Raw genomic sequence first — 23,134 nt, forward strand, 5'->3', positions numbered from 1 at the left:
TCTCCCTTCCTCCTCCTCCCCCCCTCTTTCCCCTCTCTCAGTGCCAGTATTGAGTCTCTTTTTTGGTACAAATAGAGGGCCTCATGTTTTCACCTAGCTTTTTCACCCAAAGCTGGTACTTTACCACTTGAGCCACACCTCTACTTCCAGCTTTTTTCTGGTTAACTGGAGATAAGAGTCTCTTTGATTTGTCTTCCCGGGCTGCCCAGGATACTCAGATCTCAGTCTCCTGAGTAGCTAGGATTGATTCCAGGTTTAAGTCATCTGTGTCCAACCTTCTTGCCCTTTATCCACCTGCCCATTTCCAACACAGAAGTCAAAGGCTGAATTACCTTGATCTCAATCCCTCCTTATTCTGGTCCTATTTGCTCCCTTACCATTAGTTCCTACCCTTCCCTAGTATTAGCTTTCTCATCTAGGGACTATTCCTTCCTTTCAGTGCACAGACATACCTCCTCACTGGCTCCCTTGCTCAGCTCAGATACCTCCCCCTCCAGCGTAGCCTCCCTACCTGCAATGGGTCTTGTCTGCTCCCTAACCATTGTCTGATCCATACTTCCTCACCATTTTCTCTGACTGCCAGCCACCCTAGGTGGAGGTGGGCCTCCCTCTAATCCAGCATAGGCAGTGCCAGCCCTCTGAAGACTCTTTATGTTTTTCTGGCTGCAGCATCTCCCACTCCAGCCTCTCAAAAATTTCTCATTCTTCCTGTGCTGACTCTATAAATTTTATTGGTTGTCTTTTATGGTTACCCATGTCTGGGATGCTGCTGTCTTTCTTGTCTATGTGGCAAAATTTGTCCACTTGTCTCCTGTGTGGAGCCCACCTAGCCTTGCCCCAACCTTTGGTGCAATTAGATGCCCCTGTCTGGAATTGGGTGTGCTCCACTTCTTCACTGGGGCTTCACATATGTCTGTGATCATCTGTCTGTCTGCCCTATTAATCAGCAGCAATCTGAGGGCATTCTGAATGGCTGGGTTTTTTTGCTCTGAAATCTAATCTTAGATATTATTACACAATAAGCTAACACCTACAAGTGTTTGTACACTGAATTTTTAAATTGTGTTGCTCATTTCCAAATTCCTATCCATACTTTACATCTTACACAATCTAGCACATTTTACCCAATTTAGAACTTAATCACACATTGTCTTATTTTGTTCACTATTTCTTTGCTGAATCCTACTACAAATACGTGCTTGTACAAATACAAGCCTGTACACTATGGAAGATACAAAGCAAGGTGCATTCAAGGTTACATCCATGACAACTGCATTGCCACATAATTTCCATCCTTAAGAGACTTAGGTTGTAGTAATGCCAAAAGATAAATAATTAACAGCCAGGAAGTTTAACATGAATATGATTTCATTAAGAGAGCATCATATAGCATTGGAAGGGTTCAGATGAGAGAAGACATCCAAAACTAAGTCATCTTGAAAGTGGCAGTTGGACTGGCTTTTGGGAAAGGGGTTCACAGGCAGAGATGTGGGTGAGTGGAGTATTTTTGTCGGTGGTAGGGCTGGAACTCTGGGCCTGGGCACTGTCCCTCAGCTCTTCAGCTCAAGGCTAGTGCCCTACCACTTGAGCCACAGCACCACTTCCAGCTTTTTCAGTTTATGTGGTGCTGAAAAATTGAACCCAGGGTCCCTCATGCATGCAAAGCAAGCACTCTACCACTGAGCCTCCTTCCCAGCCCAAGGGTGAGTGGAATTTTGACATGGTATCTGTATGGCCAAGTAAACATGGGATGGATGAGGAACAAGAACTGAACTAGTTTGTCTGGATCATTGTTAAAAAAGAACATAGGGTCATCTTACCATATCTCACCTGTCATGTCTTGCCAAAGCATTTGTACTTTCTTCACCTGATCATCGACAGATACAAAAAAGTACTGAATGTGGATGGCCCTCCCATTGGAATTGTGCTTTAGCAAATTAATTTAGCCACAGTTTCAGAATAAACTTAGATAAATAGATGACTATAAGTAGCAAGCACCTAGACCAGGCAAGGAGCCCTAAAAACCTAGATTCCAATGGCACTTAGATTGGAGAAGAAGGGATTGCTGGGAAATGAGCACTCCAGTGTACCACTTAGTACAGCACCCAGCAAAATGTCAGACACACAGTATGCAGTAAATATTTGAGCCTTTGTAATTCTCATTGCTTGTCTGCATAAGAAGACACTATACTTTTTATATTTCCCTAAGGATGATATTAATAACACATGATCTTATGGAAAAGTTTTCCCCTTTTCACTGTTGTTTCTACCTCTGTGCTTTAACTTGTTAATATATAAACTTATATGTCACAAAATGCATACCTCTTTAGTATATTGCTTTATAATAGTAGTATGGTTTTGGTGTGTTGGGTTTTTGTACCTCAGCTTCTTCAAACCTCTCACAATACTTTCCTAAAAAGTGGAATATACCCACCATCTAATTCTTAATGTTAGTTGCATAGATCTGATGGTTCTGAAATTCAAAACAACTTGTTTCATTAATATAGTGAATGTTATTAAGCAGTTTTGATTATTCATTGGTATATTGTTCTTCTAATCATGTTATATCTATTTTTTCTTGTTTTTCTTTTCCAAGAAGATGGAGTAAAACTTATCAGTCCAAGCATCTTGGTATATCAGAAGGATGGCATCATTGCTTCTGGAATTGTAATGTATCTTATTTTCAAAATGAATTACTTTCATGAAAAAACACAATTTCCATGTATTGCCAATTACCATTATGAGGTATATTTTGGGATGTCAAGTACTTCCAGATTATTAATTAAAATGTTTTTTCATTGGATGCTTTTATAAAATTTATTATGAAAATTTTCAATTATATACAAAAGTAGAAAAGACAGGTAATGGACTACCACAGGTTTGTTTGTAAATAAAAATAGTCATTCTAAAACAGTCATTCTTACCCTATCTGTAAGAAATGCTTACAGCCTATAATCATTAGGAAATAGCTTCTTCTTTTTTTGCAAGTCCTGGTTCTTCAACTCCGAGCCTCTTTGTGCTCAAGGCTAGCACTCTACCACTGGAGCCATAGCACCACTTCTAGCTTTTTCTGAGTAGTTTATTGGAGATACAAGTCTTACAGACTTTCCTGCCCTGGCTGGTTTCAAACCACAATCCTCAGATCTCAGCCTCCTGATTAGCTAGGATTACAAGTGTGAGCCCCCCGGCGCCCAGCTTGTTTTTCATTTTTTATAACAATTTACTGTCAGGTGTGAACTTAGACCTTTTATCTACACTTCAGCTTAGGCTCTTGTGCATGATTATAATAGCTTATACATATCATATTGTTACTGTTGACAGTAGAATTAGAAATAGAATTAATGGCCCCCCATTGATGTGTTGGTTACTTAGCACTTTGCTTTAATTCGGTTGTTTTATTGGTTCTCATAACAATTTTATCAGGTAGAAGTTTGGCCTCTTCCTTATGCTCTCATTGGTAAAGTCTCAGAGGCCACCAGCAAAGAAGTTGAGGAGCTAGGCTTGGGCCCAATGGTGTCACCTTTAAAAGTCTATTCTCTCATTTATTAGAACAGAGAGCCCTAATAGGTAGAAAATGGTGTTTTCATGTTGCTGGAATCAATGCTAAGGTCTGTAAATGACTTACACTAAAGTCTCAAGTATAGTACTAGCCATCCCTAGTCCATGAATAGGGTCAGGGTGAAAGCCAACCAGTTGTCTTGAGCCCGTATGCCTGCACTTGGCTCCCATATCCCTCTCCCAATTTGGCAGTGAAAATGCCCTCCTCTTTTTTTTTACATTTAGTCTCTACTTGTGATCTTTGTGACTCTTCTCCTCTTCAAGGCCACCTTCAGTGTTTGTTTTAACTTAAATGGTTGTAGCACTTGCTCTGGTGAGGGATGGATAATAGCTTGGAGATAACACCTTATGTTTCTTCCCCACCTTCCCAGGTCCCAAGAATCTGTATCCAACATTTCATAAATATCTATTCTTAGTTATAATAGGGTTTTATCTAGAATAAAACCCTTCTTAACTACTTTAAAAATAATTCCATGTCTGCTTGGGATTTAAAACTGACATAAATCTATTTACAGCCAACCAAATGATTGGCATATTTTTGACACCTACCATGTCTTAATACTATGTGCAGGACTAGAGAAGAGGATACAAAGAAAACAAAGGCATCCTATTCTTATGCCATGTAGGGAGATAAGAAATGCACATGTTAGCTGGGTGCTGGTGGCTCACACCCGTAATCTTAGTTACTCAGGAGGCTGAGATCTGAGAATCATAGTTTGAAGCCAGCCTGGACAGAAAAGTCCGTGAGACTCTTATCTCCAATTAACCACCAGAAAACTAGAAATGGTGCTGTGCGTCAAAGTGGTAGAGCCTTGAGCAAAAATGCTCAGGGACAGTGCCCAGGCCCTGAGTTCTAGCCCCACAGCTGATTATATATATGTATGTATGAGTATATATATAGATATATATACATATATATACATATACATAATGATTAATGGATATACTTAGGGATCCTTTGAATTAAGGAGACTTCCATACAGAAGCCACACACACTGCCTCATTTGTCCTACTTCCTGAATGGTAAAGAATGTGTTGAGGAAGTAGTTGTTAAAGATGCTCAAATGCCAGTTCCATCCAGCAGATACAGAGGCGACAGGTAAAGAAATGGTCTGCAATACCATTTCATAATCTAAATAACACCATGGGGTGAAGAATGAGTTTAACTGACAGACATGCTTAAACTGAAGAAATCTCCCTCAGCCTCTGCTTTTATAGGGCAGATTGTCGCAGGGCTAGTTTAAGAGCACAGATCAGAAGGGCATATTCCAAGAGGTAGATAACAGGATATTAGGATACAGAAAGATAAGTGCTTTGGGTAACAGATCCAGGATGTCAGGAAGCAGTAAAATGGGTTCACATTCCTGCCTTTTGACAGGATTACTGCAGAAGGTCAAACGTTCTGCAATTACACAGCCAGGGTTTTCCTCCAACCACACCTATCATATCTCCTGCAGCTGGTCACAGTCCGCCCAGGGTTCTAGGGCTCCCACACTCAAGGAAAGGAATGACCAGCAAAATCTTAGGTCATTGAAACATGGGTCACAAAGGCCTAACACTGAAGCTCTGACAAAGGAATATGGTTTAAAGTTGCTTAAAGACGGAGGGAAAATGTGTTCTAGTAATGACAACACAGATGGTGATCCCAAATAAGCAATAAATGGTTACCCATGAGGCTCTGCTTGTCTGATGAGAATGCATTGACCAAGACTGGCTTTCTACACTTTCTACACTTATCTCATTGTGTTTGGTCTGTAGGATGGTGTGTTGTACTCTTTCATTGTTAAAGATTCAAAATACAGCGTAGAGAATCTTCTCACCATGAAGGAACCTGTGGAACATTTGGTATTTTCTCCCAATTATAAAACATTGCTGATTCAAACAGAAAAGGTATGTTAGAGAAGTTTCTTTTTTTCTTTTTTTCCTTGACAAACAACGTTCAGGTAATACTATTATCAGCATTGCTCAACAGGCTCTTGCCTGTAATCCCTGGTAGGCAGCATTTGGGAGGCTTGCAGCCCAGGCTAGTCCAGTTTGTGCGATCTGCATCTTGTATCAGTACATATAATTCCAGCTACTTAAGAGTTTGAGATCAGGAGGGTCATGGTTCTAAGCCAGCCTGAGAAAAAAGTTTATGAGACTCCTTCCCCCTACCCTGCTTCTCTATCTCAAAAGAAAAAGCTGGGTAGATTCCTGTGCACTTGTCACACCCCAGGTATGATAGGAAACATAAATAGGATGACTGTAATCCAAATTGGCGAGAGGAAAAAATAAGACCCAATCTCAAAAATAATCAAAGGAAAAAAAGGGCTGGATGTGTAGAAGCTCAAGTGGTAGATCACCTACTTACCAAGCTTGAAAATGAAGAAAAAGGAGGAGGAAGAGGAGGAGAATAAGTGAAACAAAATACCCCAAAGCTCTTGTATTTCCCAGGAGGACAGTAAAGTTTACTTAAAGTAATTTTTGATGTTGACAAATTAAATATGAATGTTGTGACTTCTAAGATAACTATTTAAAGAATGAAACCAATAGATGATGTTTTCAAACTATAGAAAGAAAAGGTGAAATGTTTAATAAAGAAAAAATCCAAAAGGTTAAAAAAAAAGAAAAACAGATGAGTAACTAGGAAGCTTAAGATATTACATTTGAACTAACATATATTAGTAATTTTAATAAGTGTCAAATCAACAGGAGAGATTACTATATTCTATTTTTTAAATTCAACTGCAAGCTGGGCTCTAGTGGCTCAAACCTGTACTAGCTACTTAGAAGGCTGAGATCTGATGATCATAGTTCAAAGCCAGCCTGGGCAGGAAAGTCTGTGACAATCTTATCCAGTCTTAACCACCAATAGGCTAGACATAGAGCTGTGGCTTAAGTGGTAGAGTGCTAGCCTTGAGCAAAAAAAGCTCAGGGACGGTGTACAGTTCCTGAGTTCAAGCCCCAGGAACTGTACACAAATACACACGCACACAGGAGCATGTGTGTGCGCTCATGCACATGCACAACAACAGCAACAATAACAAACTGTGTTTTAATATCGAAAGCAAAAAAGATGGAAAAAATTTATCTTGAATTATTTTAGACAAAATAGTTTTTAAGGCAAAAAATATACTAAGATGAATAGTATTATTTTGAAATAAATGGTTAAATCCACCAGGAATGAATGTTGAATGAATGAACAGCAATCAATAAACAAAGAATTTGAGTATCTAGATTATTATTTTTTATTTTTTTAATTTTGTTTGTCGGTTGAACACCAAGGTGAGCACTCTGCCACTTCCAGCTTTTTCTGCTTATGTGGTGCTGAGGAATCAAACCCAGGGCCTCATGCACACAAGGCAAGCACTCTACCACTGAGCCATCTTCCCAGCCCGTAGATTATTATTTTTTGTCGATTGATTGATTGATTGATTGCCAGTTCTGGGGCTTCCACTGGGCCTGGACACTGTCCCTGAGCTTCTTTTGCTCAAGGCTGGCACTCTGCCACTTGCTCTATGGAACCACTTCTGGCCTTTTCTGGTAGCTTATTGGAGATAAGAGTCTCACATACTTTCCCACCCTGAATGGCTTCAAATCATAATCCTCAGATCTCAGCTTCCTGAGTAGCTAGGATTATAGGGATGAGTCACCAGCACCCTTCTAGTATCTAGATTTTAAGTGTCTTGCAGTAAGCATATAATAAATATTTCTTGAACTCAACATGCAATAATTGTAATGTGTTTCTTTTTTCTCTGTGCTTTAGGGATCTATTTATGGCTACACTTTTGATGAGAAGACACCATTAAATAAGATCCTAGTTGCTTGTGATGGGAATTTTCAGGCGGTTGACTTTATCACTCCTGGAAACAAATTCTTCATGGTAAAAATATTTTATTGCCAACAATAAGATTGAAAATATAATGTCTCTTCTCCTAATGGCTCTTGCGCTGTTACATACTAATTCAATCTTTGAATATGACCATGAGATCTCTAAAAGCAGGGACTAGATATTACATTGGATGTTTTTGTCCATAATGTCAAACATGATTCCAAGGACATCAAATACCATATTCTTCACTTTGCAGGACATTTTAACAGATATTTTCTAATTTAATTTATATCCTATAAATAACCAAATAAATACTGATTTTTTTTTACTTCTTATCATTTGTACCCTTGTACATCAATTTCACTGTCACTTGTTGACCTGGAAATATCCTCTTCTCTCTTTACTTCTTCCCAGTGGAAATATTATTCACTGCTATATGAAAGTCAATATTGACATTGGTATCCAGTAAAGAAATAAAAATGTAAGGGTGAATAAACTGCAATATACTGTTAAAAAAAGAAAGTAAAATGTTTCAAGATTTAAATTCTGTCCACATGTAATTGCATAACTTTGGAATTTGCAAAAGCAATGCAAATGAGAGTCAGAGGGTATGTTTGAAAATAACAGCAGGAATAGCAAGCACATCCATCGTTAAATCTCCTCTTCTGTTAGAGTGACATCATCACATTATGACCTCATAGTTTTGCCTCCTGAAAAATAGCAAAGCAGTAAGATCTTAGAAGCCACCCACTTTATATTTGCCAACCAAGCTCTGAGTTTTGATGTGTTGCGACATTCCACCTACAAGCAGCCAATCAAATACCAGAAATAGAGCTAATCATGAGCAAAAAAAGAAGCAAAAAAACAAAAACCGACAGGAGTTTAGGGCCCTGAGTTCAAGACCTGAAAGAACATTTACACATTTGTGACATCATAGTTAAGGTATATACTTACATTCATCATCAGACTGCAAGTCTGAACTAATGCAATAAGACGGGAGTAAAAGTTATACAGACTGCGAAGGAAGAAGCAAAAGTATCTTTGTTCTCAGATGACTGGCCTCCACAGAACAGTGTGATTGCAGCAAGGTTGCTTGATGAAAGTTTGATATACAGAAAAGTCGACTGTGTTCTTCTGTATCTGTAGCAAATTTGAAATTAAAGCTACAGTACTATTTACATCAGCACTAAGAAGATAAGCTCAGTATAAGTCTAACAACAGATGTATAAGCTCTCTATGAATAAAGTACAAAACCCTAAGGAGAAAATTCAAAGATCGAAATCAATGGAGAAAGATTCAAGCATTGCTGAAAGGTTCAATAGTGTCAATATGTCAGTTCTTCCTATCCTAATCTATAGATTCAATAGCATTCAAAACAAAATCTCAGCAAGTTATTTGGTAAAAATGGATTAACTGCTTCTAAAATTTGTAGAGATATGCAAAAGACCCCAAATAATCAATACAATGTTAAAGTATGGAGTCAGAGATTGACATAAATATGACTTGAAGACAATATAAAACTATAATATTAAGGTAGTGTGGTACTGGTGAAAGAATAAACTGCAAAAAGATCAATGGAACAGAACAGAAAGCCAAAAATAAGCCTGTATAGATATAGTAAGCTGATATTTGAAAAGAGATCAAAAATACTATTTTCACTATGTCTCTCCAATAAATAGGCCTAAAACAAGTTGGACATGACATGCAAAAAAATCTCACAATCTTAAACCTTTCATAAGACAAAATTCAAAATGGATCATAGATAGATCTAATGTAAAATGCAAAATTATAAAACATAAGAGAAAATTTAAATAACCTTGGACTATGTACCCATGGAAGGAAAAGGGAATTTATGCTCTGCTCAATTTTTCTAGTCTTCAAACTACTCTAAAAATAAATCTAATTTTAAAAAGAACTATATATAATTCCCTATTGCTAGGCTTTCCTCGTAACTTTCACCTTGTGACTTAAGACTTCCTTGTAACCTCTATGTTGAATATTTTCATGCAAAAATCTTTTTATTTTGTCAGTCATGAGATTGAACTCAGAGCCGGGGTGCTGTTCCTGAGCTCTCTTGCTTTGAGCCACAAATCCATTTTTGGTTTTCTGGTGGTTAATTGGAGATAAGAGTCTCATGGACTTTCCTGCCCACACTGGTTTCAAACCATGATCCTCGGATCTCAGTCTCCTGAGCCACCAGTGCCCAGTGCAAAATTTCTTTATATTATTTTCTAATCCTACTTAGTTACATGTTACTTATGTTAATGTTGACATTATAAAATAATTGTTTATAACATATACAACTGCAGTGAACATTTTTTCTGACTCATCAGTCTGTAGCTTAGAACATGTTTGCACGTGACAGTTTTGGTTTCCATTCAGTTTCTTTCTTTTTCTTTTTCTTTTGCAGACAATCACAGCTTCTGGAGAAGTTAGTATTTGGTCCATGGAGGACTGTACTTGTCTAAGCAAGCTTTATCTGAAAACCGCAGTAAGTGTACCCAGATAAATTATTTTTAAAAAATTGATCTGTGGGAGGGATGGGTGAGAATGTTGAAGGGGTGACATAGATTGAACTGGACTGATTTGTAGAGAATGGCAACTCTCCTTTGTACAACTAATTAAGTATAATTTTTTAAAAAAATTTAATTAAGCCAGGAAGAAGCTGAATGCCAGTGGCTCATGTCTGTAATCCTAGCTGCTCAGGAGGATGAGATATGAGGATCATAGTTTAAAGCCAGCCTAGGCAGGAAAATCGATGTGTAATTATCTGCAATTAAGTACCCAAAATGCCAGAAGTAGAGCTGTGACTCAAGTGGTAGACTACTAGCCTTAAGAACAAAAACTCAAGGACAGTTTCTAGGTCCCAGGATTGAGGCTTGAACACACACACACACACACACACACACACACACACACACACACACACACACACACACACACACACACACACACACACACACACACACACACACACACACACACACACACACACACACAATTCTAATCCAATCTGACTACATTTTTACATTTCCAGTAGTCTGTGCTATTACTTTTGCCATGTACATAGTACCTCTTGCATGCTAATAATGTCACAAAATTAAAGGACCAAGAAACAGTAGTAATGCTAAGTGTTTATATTATTGTCAGATACTGCATTACACAGCTCTAGATGGTTCAAGAGGAAGGAAGCATTAAGTATTAATGCAGTGAATTTATTTTCTTAGATGTATTCCATATGAATAATTATTAGCTAAACACGAATCTGCTTGCCTTCCTTCCTTCCTTCCTTCCTTCCTTCCTTTCCTCCTTCCTTCCCTCCTTCCCTATCTCCCTCCCTCCCTCTTTCCTTCCCTGCCTGACAATATAGCTCAGGATGGTCTGCAGTTTTCTATTTGGCCCAGGTCCCCTTTCTCTTGAAGCAGTTTCCCAAAAGCTGTGATTATAGGTGTTCAGCGCAACTGGCTCAGTTGTGAATCTCTTTAATAACTGCATACATGGTCCAATTTCTAATTCTTCCTCAGTTGCACAAACACCTCAAAAGATGATGCTGATTTTAAAAATCACTAATATTCTGTGAACATGTTTGAAATATAAAGATTCTTATTATTTTCATTACTTAGTCTGTTTTGTAATTGTTTAGATAGACTATTGCTATAGCCATTTCATTGTCATTTAGGGATAAACATGATTCTACGGATATTCTATCAATCCAAATTTTGGATAAGAGAATAACAGGTTTAGGGGCATGGCTCAAGGGCTAGAGAGTCTACCTAGAAGTGGAAAGCCTGGGTTCAAACCCCAAGACAGAAAAGAAAGGAAAATTAAAGGTACAGATTCCTGTGACTGCTTTTGCATTTCTTTTGTCAAGAGTGTAGAGTGGGTCATTTGAGATCCTTAGCAGAACACAGTTGCCAGTCTTCTCATTCTTTCAAACCCTTGAAGACATTTTTTTCCTGCAGAGTTTGGAACCCAGGGCCTCATATCTACTAAGTGCATGCTCTGCCATTCAGCTGCCTCCCCAGCCCAACAGGCTCCTTGTATGCAGGAGAGCAGCTTTCATTGTCTGGGCTTTCATCTTTAACAGACAACAACTGTGGCATGCTCTCCCTCTTCTTTCTCTGCTGCCGTGGGGACTATGGATGGCTGTGTGTACTTCCTGGACATCCAGGACGAGGAATACCCAGAAGTGATTCACAAGTCCTTCCTCTCCGAGTCGCCCGTGCACCACCTTGTGTAAGCACCTCCTGCTTCTGGGAGCACTTTGGCCAGGCCTATCTGTGGAGGGTTCTTGTGAAGCCATTGGTTGCTTTAATGTTTTATATATTTCACTTGTTTTGAATATTAACATAGTCATTCCATTCCGCAATCAGAACCTACAGAGGACTGTGCAGTGGGAAATCCATACGCATCCAGTTCTCCCTAGAAGCCTGTTACCAATTTCTTGTGTGTCTTTCCAAAGACATTTTATCCTTACTCAAGCATCAGCACATATACTTCCTTTCACTTATGCAAATAATCTTTCAGCGCTCAGAGTGGCACAGGCATTTCTGTTGTTAGTTCCATGAAGCAAAGACTCTGTTCTCATTTGACAGATGAGGACAGTAAAGGCACAAAGAGTATAAATAACTTGCTGACATTGTGTGTGTGTGTGTGTGTGTGTATGTGTGTGTGTGTGTGTGTGTGTGTGTGTGTGTGTGTGTGTGTGTGTGTGTGTGTGTGTGTGTGTGTGTGTACGCACCAGTATTGGGGCTTGAATGCAAGGCTTTAACTTTTCACTTGGTTTTTTTTCACTCAATCCTGATATACTACCTCTTGAGCCTTGCCTCTACATTCAGCTTTTTGCTGGTTAACTGGAGATGAGTCTGTTGGATTTGTCTGTCCAGGCTGGCTTCAGACTCCATAGCTTCAGACCTGTAGCTAGCATTGCATGTGTGCGGGCCACCACTGCCACTGTTCTCAGAGGGAGAAAAACCTTGCACTAAATTCTTTCTCCTCTTGCCAGGTACCAGTCACAGCGTGCTGAAACATCACACCCATCATCCATTTCCAGAATACCTTATTTCCCCTTGAAACATTGAGGCAACTCTCCAAAACATTTTCACTCATTTATAAAGAAACAGTTGCCTGCCTGACTTTCCTGTATCACCCTGATTGTGTACTTAGCCACTGTGATTAGACTAGCCTCAAGTATAATGAGTCCACCTACATGTCATCACTTGAGATTCACAAAATCAGAGAACATTAACAATCACAAACCAAGAGAATGACTGATTTGAAGCAGGTACGGTAGCTTATACCTATAATCCCAGCTACTCAGAAGGCTGAGATTGGTAAGATAGTAGTTTGCAGCCTTCCCAGGCAAAAAAAAAATTGCTCATAAGTCTTCTCAAGAGAAACTGTTGCTTATGATGGTGCACGCAAGTCATCCAAGTTACATCTGAAAACATAAAATAGGAGGATTGCAGTCCAGGTACCAGACCTGATAAAAATTAAGAGCCTATTCCCAAACTAACCAGTGTGAAAATGGTCTGGAGGCACTCTGGCATGGTGTTTGCCGAGCAAGGGAGAGGCACTGACTTTAAAAGCTTAGTACTGCTTCTTCTCCCCCTCCCCACAATGCCCCTAAAAAAGGTTTGGATTTTTGTTTTGTTTAGTTTTAATGTATTCCTTGGCCACTCATCCAATAAACTAGCTTGCTATGTAGCTAGGGAAATGAGTAGGATCTGACAATCATCAAATTTCTTCTTTTCTAGTTTTGACCAGCTAGGACTGTTTCTTTTTGCTGGAACAGCAGAAGGAAAACTCTTTATTATCAATGCCAAGCCCTCAAGTTTATTTAAGATTCTTGGATTCACAGGTACAACACAGAATGTATGTGTATTTAACGTATTATAATCAGTATTTTATTATAGTTCATAACTGTAGTTCTTAGCTGTAATCTGGAAGATCATGATTCTGTGAGAGTCGGGGCAGAAAAGTCTAAGAGACTCCATCTCAAATTACATTGGGTGTGATGGTACATGCATGCCATTCTAGCTAGATCACAGGTATGTACCACCATATCCAGCTTTTGTTGGTTGATATGAGGATCTTACAAAATTTTTGCCTGGGCTACCTTAAGCCAAAGTTGTCCTGATCTCCACCTCCTTGGTAGCTGTGTTATGAGGGTGAGCTTCCATGCCTGGCTGAGAGTTATTTTGGCTCACGGTTACAAGAAGTTCATCCATGGCTGTTTTCCCTGTACACTTGACTAGAACATTATGATGACTGGAACTTAAGGTGGAGGGCCTTCTTCAACTTATGGTGAACAGGAAGCAGAGAACGGGGAGGGGAGCAGATACCTGCCACAACCCTCAAAGGAACACCCCCAGTGACCTTCTTCCTGTGGCTAGGTCCCCATTTCCTAAACTTTCCAGTATCTCCCAAAATAGTACCACCAGCTGAAGGCCAAGTGTGCAACACATGAGTCCTGTAGGGGAAATTTTGTATTCAAGCTATTCAGTGATAGAATTATGATCTTGAAAACATGGAAGCCAATAAGATGGCCCAAGAAGACAGAGGAGAAGTGCATTTACATGCTACCTGGGGCCAAACAGGTAACCTAAATATGTACATTAATGAACCTAGTGGAATAGACCCTGTGCCAGACCTCGAAGTAAATGTAGAGCCTGCCACTTTTTAACCTATCTCATTGGTTAGTGATTAGGATGGGAGAAGCTGAGAATAGAACACTGATTCATGTTTTATGCTGAAGCTGTCCGCAGAGAGATAATGAGGCAAGAAAAACCAAGGATGGGCACAAGTAATGAGGCAGCTAAGGGAGGGATAGCAACACTGCCAGAAAGAGCTCAAAGAAAAAAGGCTAGATGAGATACAGTGACCAAAGAATGAGTAGGATGAGGACTGGGCAGATGTCCTTGTGTATTTGCCAATCAGTGGGTGCTCCTTGAAAGAGCTTAGAGAGGGAATGGAGCTAAGAAAATAAAGTTAGTTAAGTGGCAAGTTTGTTTTCAGAAGTTTGCAGAAGGGAAAGAGGATCAGATGGTAATGGCTGAGAGGAGGCAGAAAGGAAAGGAAAGTTCTTAGCTGAAGAGGTAGGCATCCTTTAGGAAGAATATAAGAAGCCATAAGGAACACCGAACATAAAAAGAGGTGATTGATGTGCTGGGAAGGTGGCTCAGTGGTAAAGTGCTTGCCTCGCATGCATGAGGCCCTGGGTTCGATTCCTTAGCACCAGAAAAAGCCAGAAGTGGCATTGTGGCTCAAGTTGTAGAGTACTAGCCTTAAGCTGAAGAGCTGAGGGACAGCGCCCAGGCCCAGAGTTCAAACCCCACAACCAGCCAAAAAAAAAGAGGTGATTGAGGATTGGGAACATGACTTACTATTGAAGAGTATTGGCATAAAACTGAGTTAATCATCAGCTCTGAAAACTAAAAAGTAAAAATAAAAGATGGTTAAGAGATAGTGTGTGGTCCAATTGAAGATTATAATGATGGGCTAAAAAAATCACAGCTAGGACCTGAGACTGATTGCTACATTAGTATGAAGAAACAAGAGAATGAAAACTGAGAAAGTATGTGTTTCTGGATAAAGCCATCAAGGCTGACTTTCTGTGATATGCCCTTGGGCTTCCTTTATAAAAAAGGAAGGGTGCAATCAACTGAATACCTGGAGAAGGCTGAGTAGGCAAATAGCACTGTCTAGGATGCCAGGTAAGTATGAAATGAACCTATGGTGAGCTCCAGGCATGGCGCCCCTGGCCAAGGTCAGACTAGCTAGATTCTAAGAGGAGCCAACTGCTAATCATATATACTTCCAGCACATCTGCAGTCCCTTGATCACTGATGCAAAGAATATTGCTGTCTGAGTTTAACATCCAGTGTTATAGTGGGGGAACTGGCACGCAAGCTCAGTGCCAGTGGCTCACATCCTAGCTCCTCAGGAGGCTGAGACCTGGAGGATATCCATTCATAGTCAGCACAGGAAGAAAAGTCTATGAGACTCCAAATAATCAGCAAAATATCAGAGTGAAACTATGGTTCAAGTAGGTAAGAGCGCCAGCCAGGAGCATGAAAGATGTGTAAGAACAAAGTCCTAAGTTCCAAGCCATGGTATTCCAAGAAAAAAAAAGAAAAAGAAAAAGAAACAGTGTTGGGATGTCTGTAGTTGGCATGTGAGGTTCTAAAGCATATAGATGAGCAGGGTAGATATTGTCAGGAAAGATCAAGTGGACGAAAGGAAAGGAAGGAGACAGAGGCCTGAACAGATCAGATCAGACTTTAATCATCGCTGGAGAGGGGCATCAGGCACCACCAAGCAAAGTTATAGATACTAGGAACACAGAGGGAAGGGGGTCAGGGTCTAAGTATAGTAAAATCAGGAAACTTTTAGGTTGTGAAATCAAGCAATGACCACAGACAGTCCAGGGGCAATGTGCACTTTTAGAAAGAGCCAGTGATAATGTTTATCTAAGAACTGGCCTCAAGGGGATGGGGGTGAGTGGATCATGAAGGCAGAATTGGGTTGAGAACAGTGCAGATTCTCATCAGATATGGTGGGCTTTAGAAAGCACCCTAACTGGGAAAGAGCCTGAGCCAAACCAAGCTGTTTGGAAATGTCAGTCCAGACACTAACGCAGGAAAAATAGCCCTAATCAGTTCCTCAAAACCGTTCCTTATGTACTTTATTTTTAAAGGGTCCTTTTTAAATATCAGTAAACAAATTTGGTACTAGAGACTAAGTGAAGGCAAGTGTATTATGTGATACATATTTGTGTGTGGGTATGCTGGTTCTGAAGCCTGAACTCAGTTTGAGTGCTGTCCCTGAGATTTTTGGACTCAAAGCTAACACTCTAACACTTGAGCCACAGCTCTGCTTTGAGCTTTTGCAAGTTTAAATGGAGATAAGAGCCTCATAGACTTTTCTGCCTGGGCTAGTTTGAACCATGATCCTTAGATCTCAGCCTCTTGAGTAGCTAGGATTAAAGACATGAGTCACTGGCACCTAGCTATTATGTGATATCTTAATTGAAATGGGAAAAAGTTCTTAAAGTTAGGAAGTTTTGAAGCAGGGTCTCCCAAGAACTTCTTGGCCAGGAACTTGAGATTTTCCTGTGTCAGTCTCCCAATTACAGGGATTAGAGGGGTGTACAATCATACCCAGATTAAAAGATTTCCTAAATTTAACCAGTGACAACTTATGGATTGATTTCCATTTGCTTTCAGAGTCAGGTAAAGAAATCCTACAGATATCCACAGTGTCTATTCTGGAAAGAGACTTAGTAGAAGTGATGGTACTCTCCCCACTACCAGAAACAGGAGGCAGCAGGCTGGAAATATTTACTCTGCCTAAAATATTACCACAAGGTAAGGAAAAAGGAGCAACCCAACTCATTCTTCCTGGACCTAAATAAGCTGTTTGCTCTAGTTATTTTCTGGTTTTCTTCTTGTTGTTGTTTTTGTTTTTGTAGTCATAGCATTATTTTTCTTAGCATGTGAAGAGGCAAAAATGTACATCTTTACAAAGAAAAGCAGATGTGGTTGTCAAACAATTTGAAACATGGAGTTTTTTCTAGGCCTTGTGACTCACAAGTCTGTATTATTATCAGAGGAAAGGAATATAGAATCCACTGCTATATCAGATTGGTGTGGCATTTTGTGATACCTCTTGTTCTGTTGCTTTAAGTAAAATATAGTTAACTTTGGACACAAGCGATCTCTTTTCTTTCCCAAATCTTGCAGTTTCTACAGGCTTTTCCGACGAAAGGGGGAGGCTGCAAGACGAGCTGGTTCATAAGTTCCTGTACGAAACGGAGCACGCGCTGTCCTCTGCGGTCCTGGGCTTTCAAAACAATCGCATCTATGGCTTCTGTAGTCAAGTTCCATACATCTGTAGTTACCTTATTCCTGAAACAGTATGTGAAAACAGAACTGCATTACCATTTGTCTTACAAGATTTGAAAGTGATCCGAGCCAGGCACCAGTGGCTTATGACTGTAGTGCTACCTATTCAGGAGGCTTAGTTCTGAGGATCGATCTTTCTCTTTATATATACATATGTATATATGCTCTATTTGCTTCCACAGAATAGTCCGATTGATAATGGCTTTATTATATTAACATAAGTCCCTTTAATTAGATATATCCCAGTGTTATTTGTTAATCCATCATAAAATACGTTCATACAACTTTAACACTTGTAACACATATATCATACTTGTCAGATAGTCATGCAGATGATACAATATTGGTTTCTTTATCTAAAGAAAAATTCTAGCATTAGCTCTATTCCATAGGTATTAACATCTATAGATGATTTTTGGTGGAATTTTGTACTCTAGCCCCAAGCAAAATGGCGTAAAATAGTTAAATTGTGCTTCTGACATGCTTTCATCACTCTTTCTTTAGCTTTCTTCCATGTTGTGTCACACAAAGGCCCTCCACAATGACCTTCTGCATACTGTCCTTAGCCAGTCAGCATCTCACTGATTCTTTTTTTTTTAATTTAATTTTATTTTATTTGTGAACATACTGTACAGAGGGGTTACAATTACATGGGCAGGATAATGCATACATTTCTTACCAAGCATTGCAGCCTCCTCCTTTGTTTACCCTTCACCTCCCTTCCCAGCCTCCCCCCCCCCCATCTCACTGATTCTTATCTTGGGTCCAACAGTATCTCTCTGTCTGCTCTAAATTCTTCGGTAAACCTCCTATCTCAGAATACCTGGCATTTAGCATTGAAATTGAGAAAACTAAGAAATGGTTTGTGGCAGGAAAGAGTCAAGAAAAGTGTGATGGAGGAAGGAATATTTAAACTGAGCTTTGATGACTAGATAAACATGGAGGGCTGGCCATGGTGGTACACACTTGCCAAGCGAGGTGCTCAAGAGGCAGAGCAGAGATAAGAGTTTGGTCCAAGGCTGGCTTTGACAAAAGTGGGAGATCCTATCTTAAAAAAGTAAAGATAGGGCCAGCACTGGGGTTCACACCTGTAATCCTAGCTACTCACGAGGCTGAGATCTAAAGATCAAGATTCAAAGCCAGCCTGGGTAAGAAAGATCAAAAAAGTCTGTGAGACTCTTTTCTCCAATAAATTACTCAAACAAAGCCAGAAGTGGAGCTATGATTTAAATGGTGAAGCACTAGCTTTGAGCAAAAAAGCTCAGGGACAGTGCTTAGTCCCTGAGTTCAAGTCCTAGGACCACACATGGGGGGCGGGGGGGGGGGAAGGAGGGAGAGGGATAAGATACATAATGAGCTAGTAATGGCTTCATTTCATTGCACATGATGTATTAAAATAATTTGTAGACTAAAGATTGTCCGTGTAGGTTGAGCTCTTATACATTAGCAGAAACAAACTTTTATTTGCAAACAAAGACATAAACACAGGTGTCTACTTGATCCTGGTTCATTTCAATGGACAGTGTTCTCAGATTCTATAATCTATGTACATCTGCAGACCCAAAGTTGCTCCTCATGTTTTCTATAACATAGTTCTCTTCTTTTATTGGCAGGAACATATTGGTGTTTGTGTTCTTAAGCCATTCCAAAAAACGCAAAGCAAACAATATGGACCAGGAAGGCTCTCTCTGTCTTTTCACGGATTGTGGCTCATGTCAATAGCTAAATGTGGAATTCTCTGCTTCCGAGATACTATGACTTTGGTAAATCCCATTTTAAAAGTAATATGAAATGTGTATAATGCTTTCAGATGAGAAACAAAAGCCCTTAGGAAAGAATTCACAACTCTCTCTCTCAAGTGAATTGACTCAACTATTTCCTTATCACTGATGGTATTAATGACATTAATGTTCTTTTACCAGTGTTTTTATGTGCAGTGGTTTGACTCTGTGCCATGACATCTGCAGATACAGAGCACTGGGCAGGGTACTGTGGTTGAGTTCCAGCCCTGCTCCATCATTGCTAGTTTGTTGCATGACTTGGAAACTTGCTAAGAGGCACTACACTTGAAATGTTCAGCTAGCATGTTAGCGAAACACCTCTGTACACTGGGGGACATGTGGGAAACTGCTCTGGAAATGGTTGCATTGCAACATGCTATCCTCACCCCTACCCCTAGCTGTGGCCTTCCCACCTGGCCCCTTGTTCAGTGTGACCTCTTGCTCAATGAAGCAATTCTGATTTCTACTGTGCTCTGATCTGACAAAGTGAGAACAGTTGGCTCTCCCCAAAAGGTGGGAATGTTTTAGGGACTGTCTAGTGCTGGCCAGTGGCATAACTGAATTCAATCAGTGATACTTAAGTTTTCTGCCCACACACCTGGAACACTGCAGGCATTTTATACATGACACATTTCCACTGGTCTAGATGTATTTGGGAACATCCTAGCCCCTTTTTCTCACTTCTAGAAGAAGGAATCTTTGGGCAATGGTGGTGCTACTCTACAGGGAAAAAACAAATGAACATGAATCTCTTAGAGATTATTTTTGAATGATTTGCAAATTCAGCTACCCTATAGTGGGGCATAGGGACAGGGGAGAGATTTCATGGCATGTTCTTTGATAGGTTTTTTTTTTATTTTGAACAATTTGAATATATGTCCTACTCTAAAAGGTAAGGCCTTGCGTTTGAGAACCAGAATAGGTAGAAGTAATAGTTTTAGTCAAGAAGCTTACCCTGTTGCCACATGTACCCCATTCATGCAATGTTTTGTTTGGCTTGATGAATTGGTTTAATTATCCTCTCCTGTGGGCATTGGTGGCTCATGCCTGTGATCCTAGCTACTCAGGAGGCTGAGATATGAGGATCCAGGTTTAAAACCAGCCTGGGCAGACAAATTTGAGAGGCTCGTATCTCCAATAGCCAACAAAAAAAGCCAGAAGTGAAAGTGTGGAGGTATGCTTTAAGAAGTAGAGCACCAGCCTTTCATGAAAAAGCTACAGGAGAGCATGAGGCTCTGAGTTCAAGCTCTAGTACTGGCATACACGTCAATATATGCACACACACACACACACACACACACACACACACACACACACACACACACACACACACACACACAAATTGTCTTCCTTCTTTTCCACTCTCATTACACATTACACTCAGCTGCTCTGCCTGATTCTTGGTGGCAGGTTCTGAATTTTTCTTACTCAAGGCCTCTTAGCCTTCAGCAACGACATTTACTTCCTTGTGTCTGATTGCTTGTCAAAAGTCAATGATAAGCCAGGCATAGGGGGCTCACTCCTGTAATCCTAGCTACTCAGAGGCTCAGAAATGAGGATAATGGTTCAAAGCCAGCCCAAGCAGGAAAGTCATTGAGACTCTTATCTCCAATTAACCACCAGAAAACCAGAAGTGGTGCTGTGGCTCAAGTGGTAGAGAGCTAGTCTTGAGCTAGCTGAAGAGCTCAGGGACAGTGCCCAGGCCCAGAGTTCAAGCCCCACAACTGACAAAAAAAAAAAAAAAAAAAAAAAAGAGAGCAAGTCAGTATTGCTTGGAACTAAGGATTTTAAATGCTGCACATTGCTGAGACTACTTCCATACCAGCAAAAATGTCACCTGCAAATAGGAGGCAACCTATTGGCAAGAAAAAGCACATGTAACCTTGCTAGAAAAGTGATATGGCAAAATCGTGTTTGTAATTTCTCTGCTTTGTCTCTACAACTATTGAGGAACCATTTTCTCGGTATCGGAGTCATTCTCACCATGGACAAGGAATTCAATCCTTGAGAATTTCCATGGATGGACAACATATTTTGGCATCTGGGAAAGATGACGCCACCCTTGTCTACCTAAAATGGAGGTACATACAGTAAACAGTAAGCCACCCCCAACCATGTGCTAGGATCTGTTAAAATAGAGATTTCATTATTCAAGAATAGCAGAAGTAGCCGGGTGTGGGGGCTCATGCCTGTAATCCTAGCTACTCAGGAGGCTGAGATTTGAGGATATTGGTTTAAAGCCAGCCCAGGCAGGAAAGTCCACGAGACTCTTATCTCCAATTAACAACCAGAAAGCCGGAAGTGACGCTGTGGCTCAAGCAGTAGAGCACTTGCTTTGAGCTGAAGAGCTCAGGGACAGCATCCAGGCCCAGAGTGCAAGCCCCACGACCCACTGGGGGGGGGGTGGGGGGAAGATTAGCAAAACCAACATTCTAGAAGAAAGGTGGCTATTGAGAAGACTGTTATATTTCTAGGTCCAGAAAGTAGATGATGTGCCATGTTATGGGAAAGGGCTACAGTGGAAGCCCCAGGGTAGATCAGACTGGGAAAGTGGAGGGAAAGGTAAGTAATAACCTTGGTTTCCAAAGGAAGGACCAAGTGGGCTCAGCAGATTCTGGGAGCACAGGAGCTATCTTTACTTGTCTAGGACTTGACCCTGAGACTATAGGAAAGGGAAGATAATGGTCTTGAGAAGGCTAGGGTTATGGTGTCTGCAGTGTTCCAGAGCCAGCTTTTACTATCTCTAGGAACTGGCTTGTCCCTGGGAGGGTCAACAAGGCCCCAGATATCAAAGATCAAAGTACAGAACATAAAGAGGTATTAGTAATATACAACCTATTTCTTTGTGTAGGCATCTGGAAATAATACTGCTAAATATACTTTTGTTAATGTGATGCTGGGGTCTGTGGTTCTTGGTTTTGGTTATTTTTTGTCTTTTTTAATATAGGCGGCTTACAGGAAATTTAGCCACTGAAATGACCTCATATTGCCGGAATGTACTAACTTTCATGATTGGCACCATGGAAGAGGAGAATAATTATTTAACTACACACCATGGTTCCATAGATTTGGCAAGAGAACCTGAACACACAGTTGAGTTCACTGTAGTTAGTTTGCTTTCCTTGAAAATCATGTGATGTTTTTCCATTACGTTTTCTTTAAGTACGTTTTTAGCAATATTTCTTCTGATCTAGGTATAGTTTTGGTTTTTTTTTTTCAAATCACTAGACTGAAAATATTCAGGCTTTCTTAAAGTGGTCACAAATATGTAGATGAGATGGATATGAGTCAGATCATATGAGATCTTATTTAAAGCCTAGTAAAAGGCCTAATCTTGTTGAGGGAATAATCAATCTACTATCAATACTGGTACATGGTCAAAACTGTCTCTCTGTTTTTCATATTACATGCATGATTTGCAAAGTGTCCTGACTAGAACAACATTCATTCAGTCAGTAAATCAACCAACAAATATCTATTGAGTACCTTCAAAATGGTAGGCTGAGAGTAGAGTTACAGACATAAAGAAGAAAGGAAAAGTTTCTATTTTCAAGGTGTTTACATTCTAAAATAGGGTGTTGATATATGCAGAGATATAGGAACATAAGCAAATAAATAATTAAAGGTAAGATAGTGAAAAGTTATATTTTATTTTATGTTTTATTAAATTGGTTTATGTAACAATAGTTGCCTGGGTAGCTGAGATCTAAACTAAAGAAAATACTATACAAAGAAATAAGATGGAGGGAAGGTGAGCCAAAGGCAAAGGGGCAACAGGTGTGGCATGTGATGTGTGAGGACCTACAAAAGGCAGAAAGGGAGTGGTAAGAGGTGAGATACTCAAAGTAGGAAAAAGCACAACTGAGGAAGAACTTGGTCGAGAGCTTAGATTTTATTTTGCAAGTAAGGAGACTCTATGGGAATAGTCTGAGCAGAGGATTAACAATACATATTATTTACGGTTTTTAAACGATCACTTTCTGCTCCATGGACCAAGTTTCCTGTAGAGACCAGAGTGGAAGCAGAGAGATTGCTCAGGAGGCAATGACAGACATAGGGGAGCAGTTCTGGGATGGGGA

At 40.0% G+C, this 23,134-nt stretch overlaps 1 protein-coding gene across 6 annotated transcripts in view; it reads left to right on the forward strand.

The window, feature by feature from the left end:
• The window catches only part of Cfap43 (cilia and flagella associated protein 43), a 75,736-nt gene that overhangs the window by 21,573 nt on the left and 31,029 nt on the right, over positions 1–23,134 (forward strand). For 5 of the 6 annotated variants that reach the window (XM_069993927.1, XM_069993944.1, XM_069993965.1 and 2 more), the window contains 11 exons: positions 2,597–2,667; positions 5,317–5,448; positions 7,304–7,420; positions 9,780–9,860; positions 11,457–11,605; positions 13,126–13,229; positions 16,597–16,737; positions 17,113–17,285; positions 18,888–19,037; positions 21,006–21,136; positions 22,003–22,147. In XM_069993927.1, coding sequence (XP_069850028.1) covers positions 2,597–2,667; positions 5,317–5,448; positions 7,304–7,420; positions 9,780–9,860; positions 11,457–11,605; positions 13,126–13,229; positions 16,597–16,737; positions 17,113–17,285; positions 18,888–19,037; positions 21,006–21,136; positions 22,003–22,147 — 1,394 coding nt within the window. The remainder of the gene's footprint in view (positions 1–2,596; positions 2,668–5,316; positions 5,449–7,303; positions 7,421–9,779; positions 9,861–11,456; positions 11,606–13,125; positions 13,230–16,596; positions 16,738–17,112; positions 17,286–18,887; positions 19,038–21,005; positions 21,137–22,002; positions 22,148–23,134) is intronic. The other variant, XM_069993935.1, reaches the window with a different exon arrangement.

This window comes from Dipodomys merriami, unplaced genomic scaffold, assembly GCF_024711535.1.
Source record: "Dipodomys merriami isolate MVZ:Mamm:240054 unplaced genomic scaffold, mDipMer1.0.p SCAF_102, whole genome shotgun sequence".
Taxonomy (NCBI): Eukaryota; Metazoa; Chordata; class Mammalia; order Rodentia; family Heteromyidae; genus Dipodomys; species Dipodomys merriami.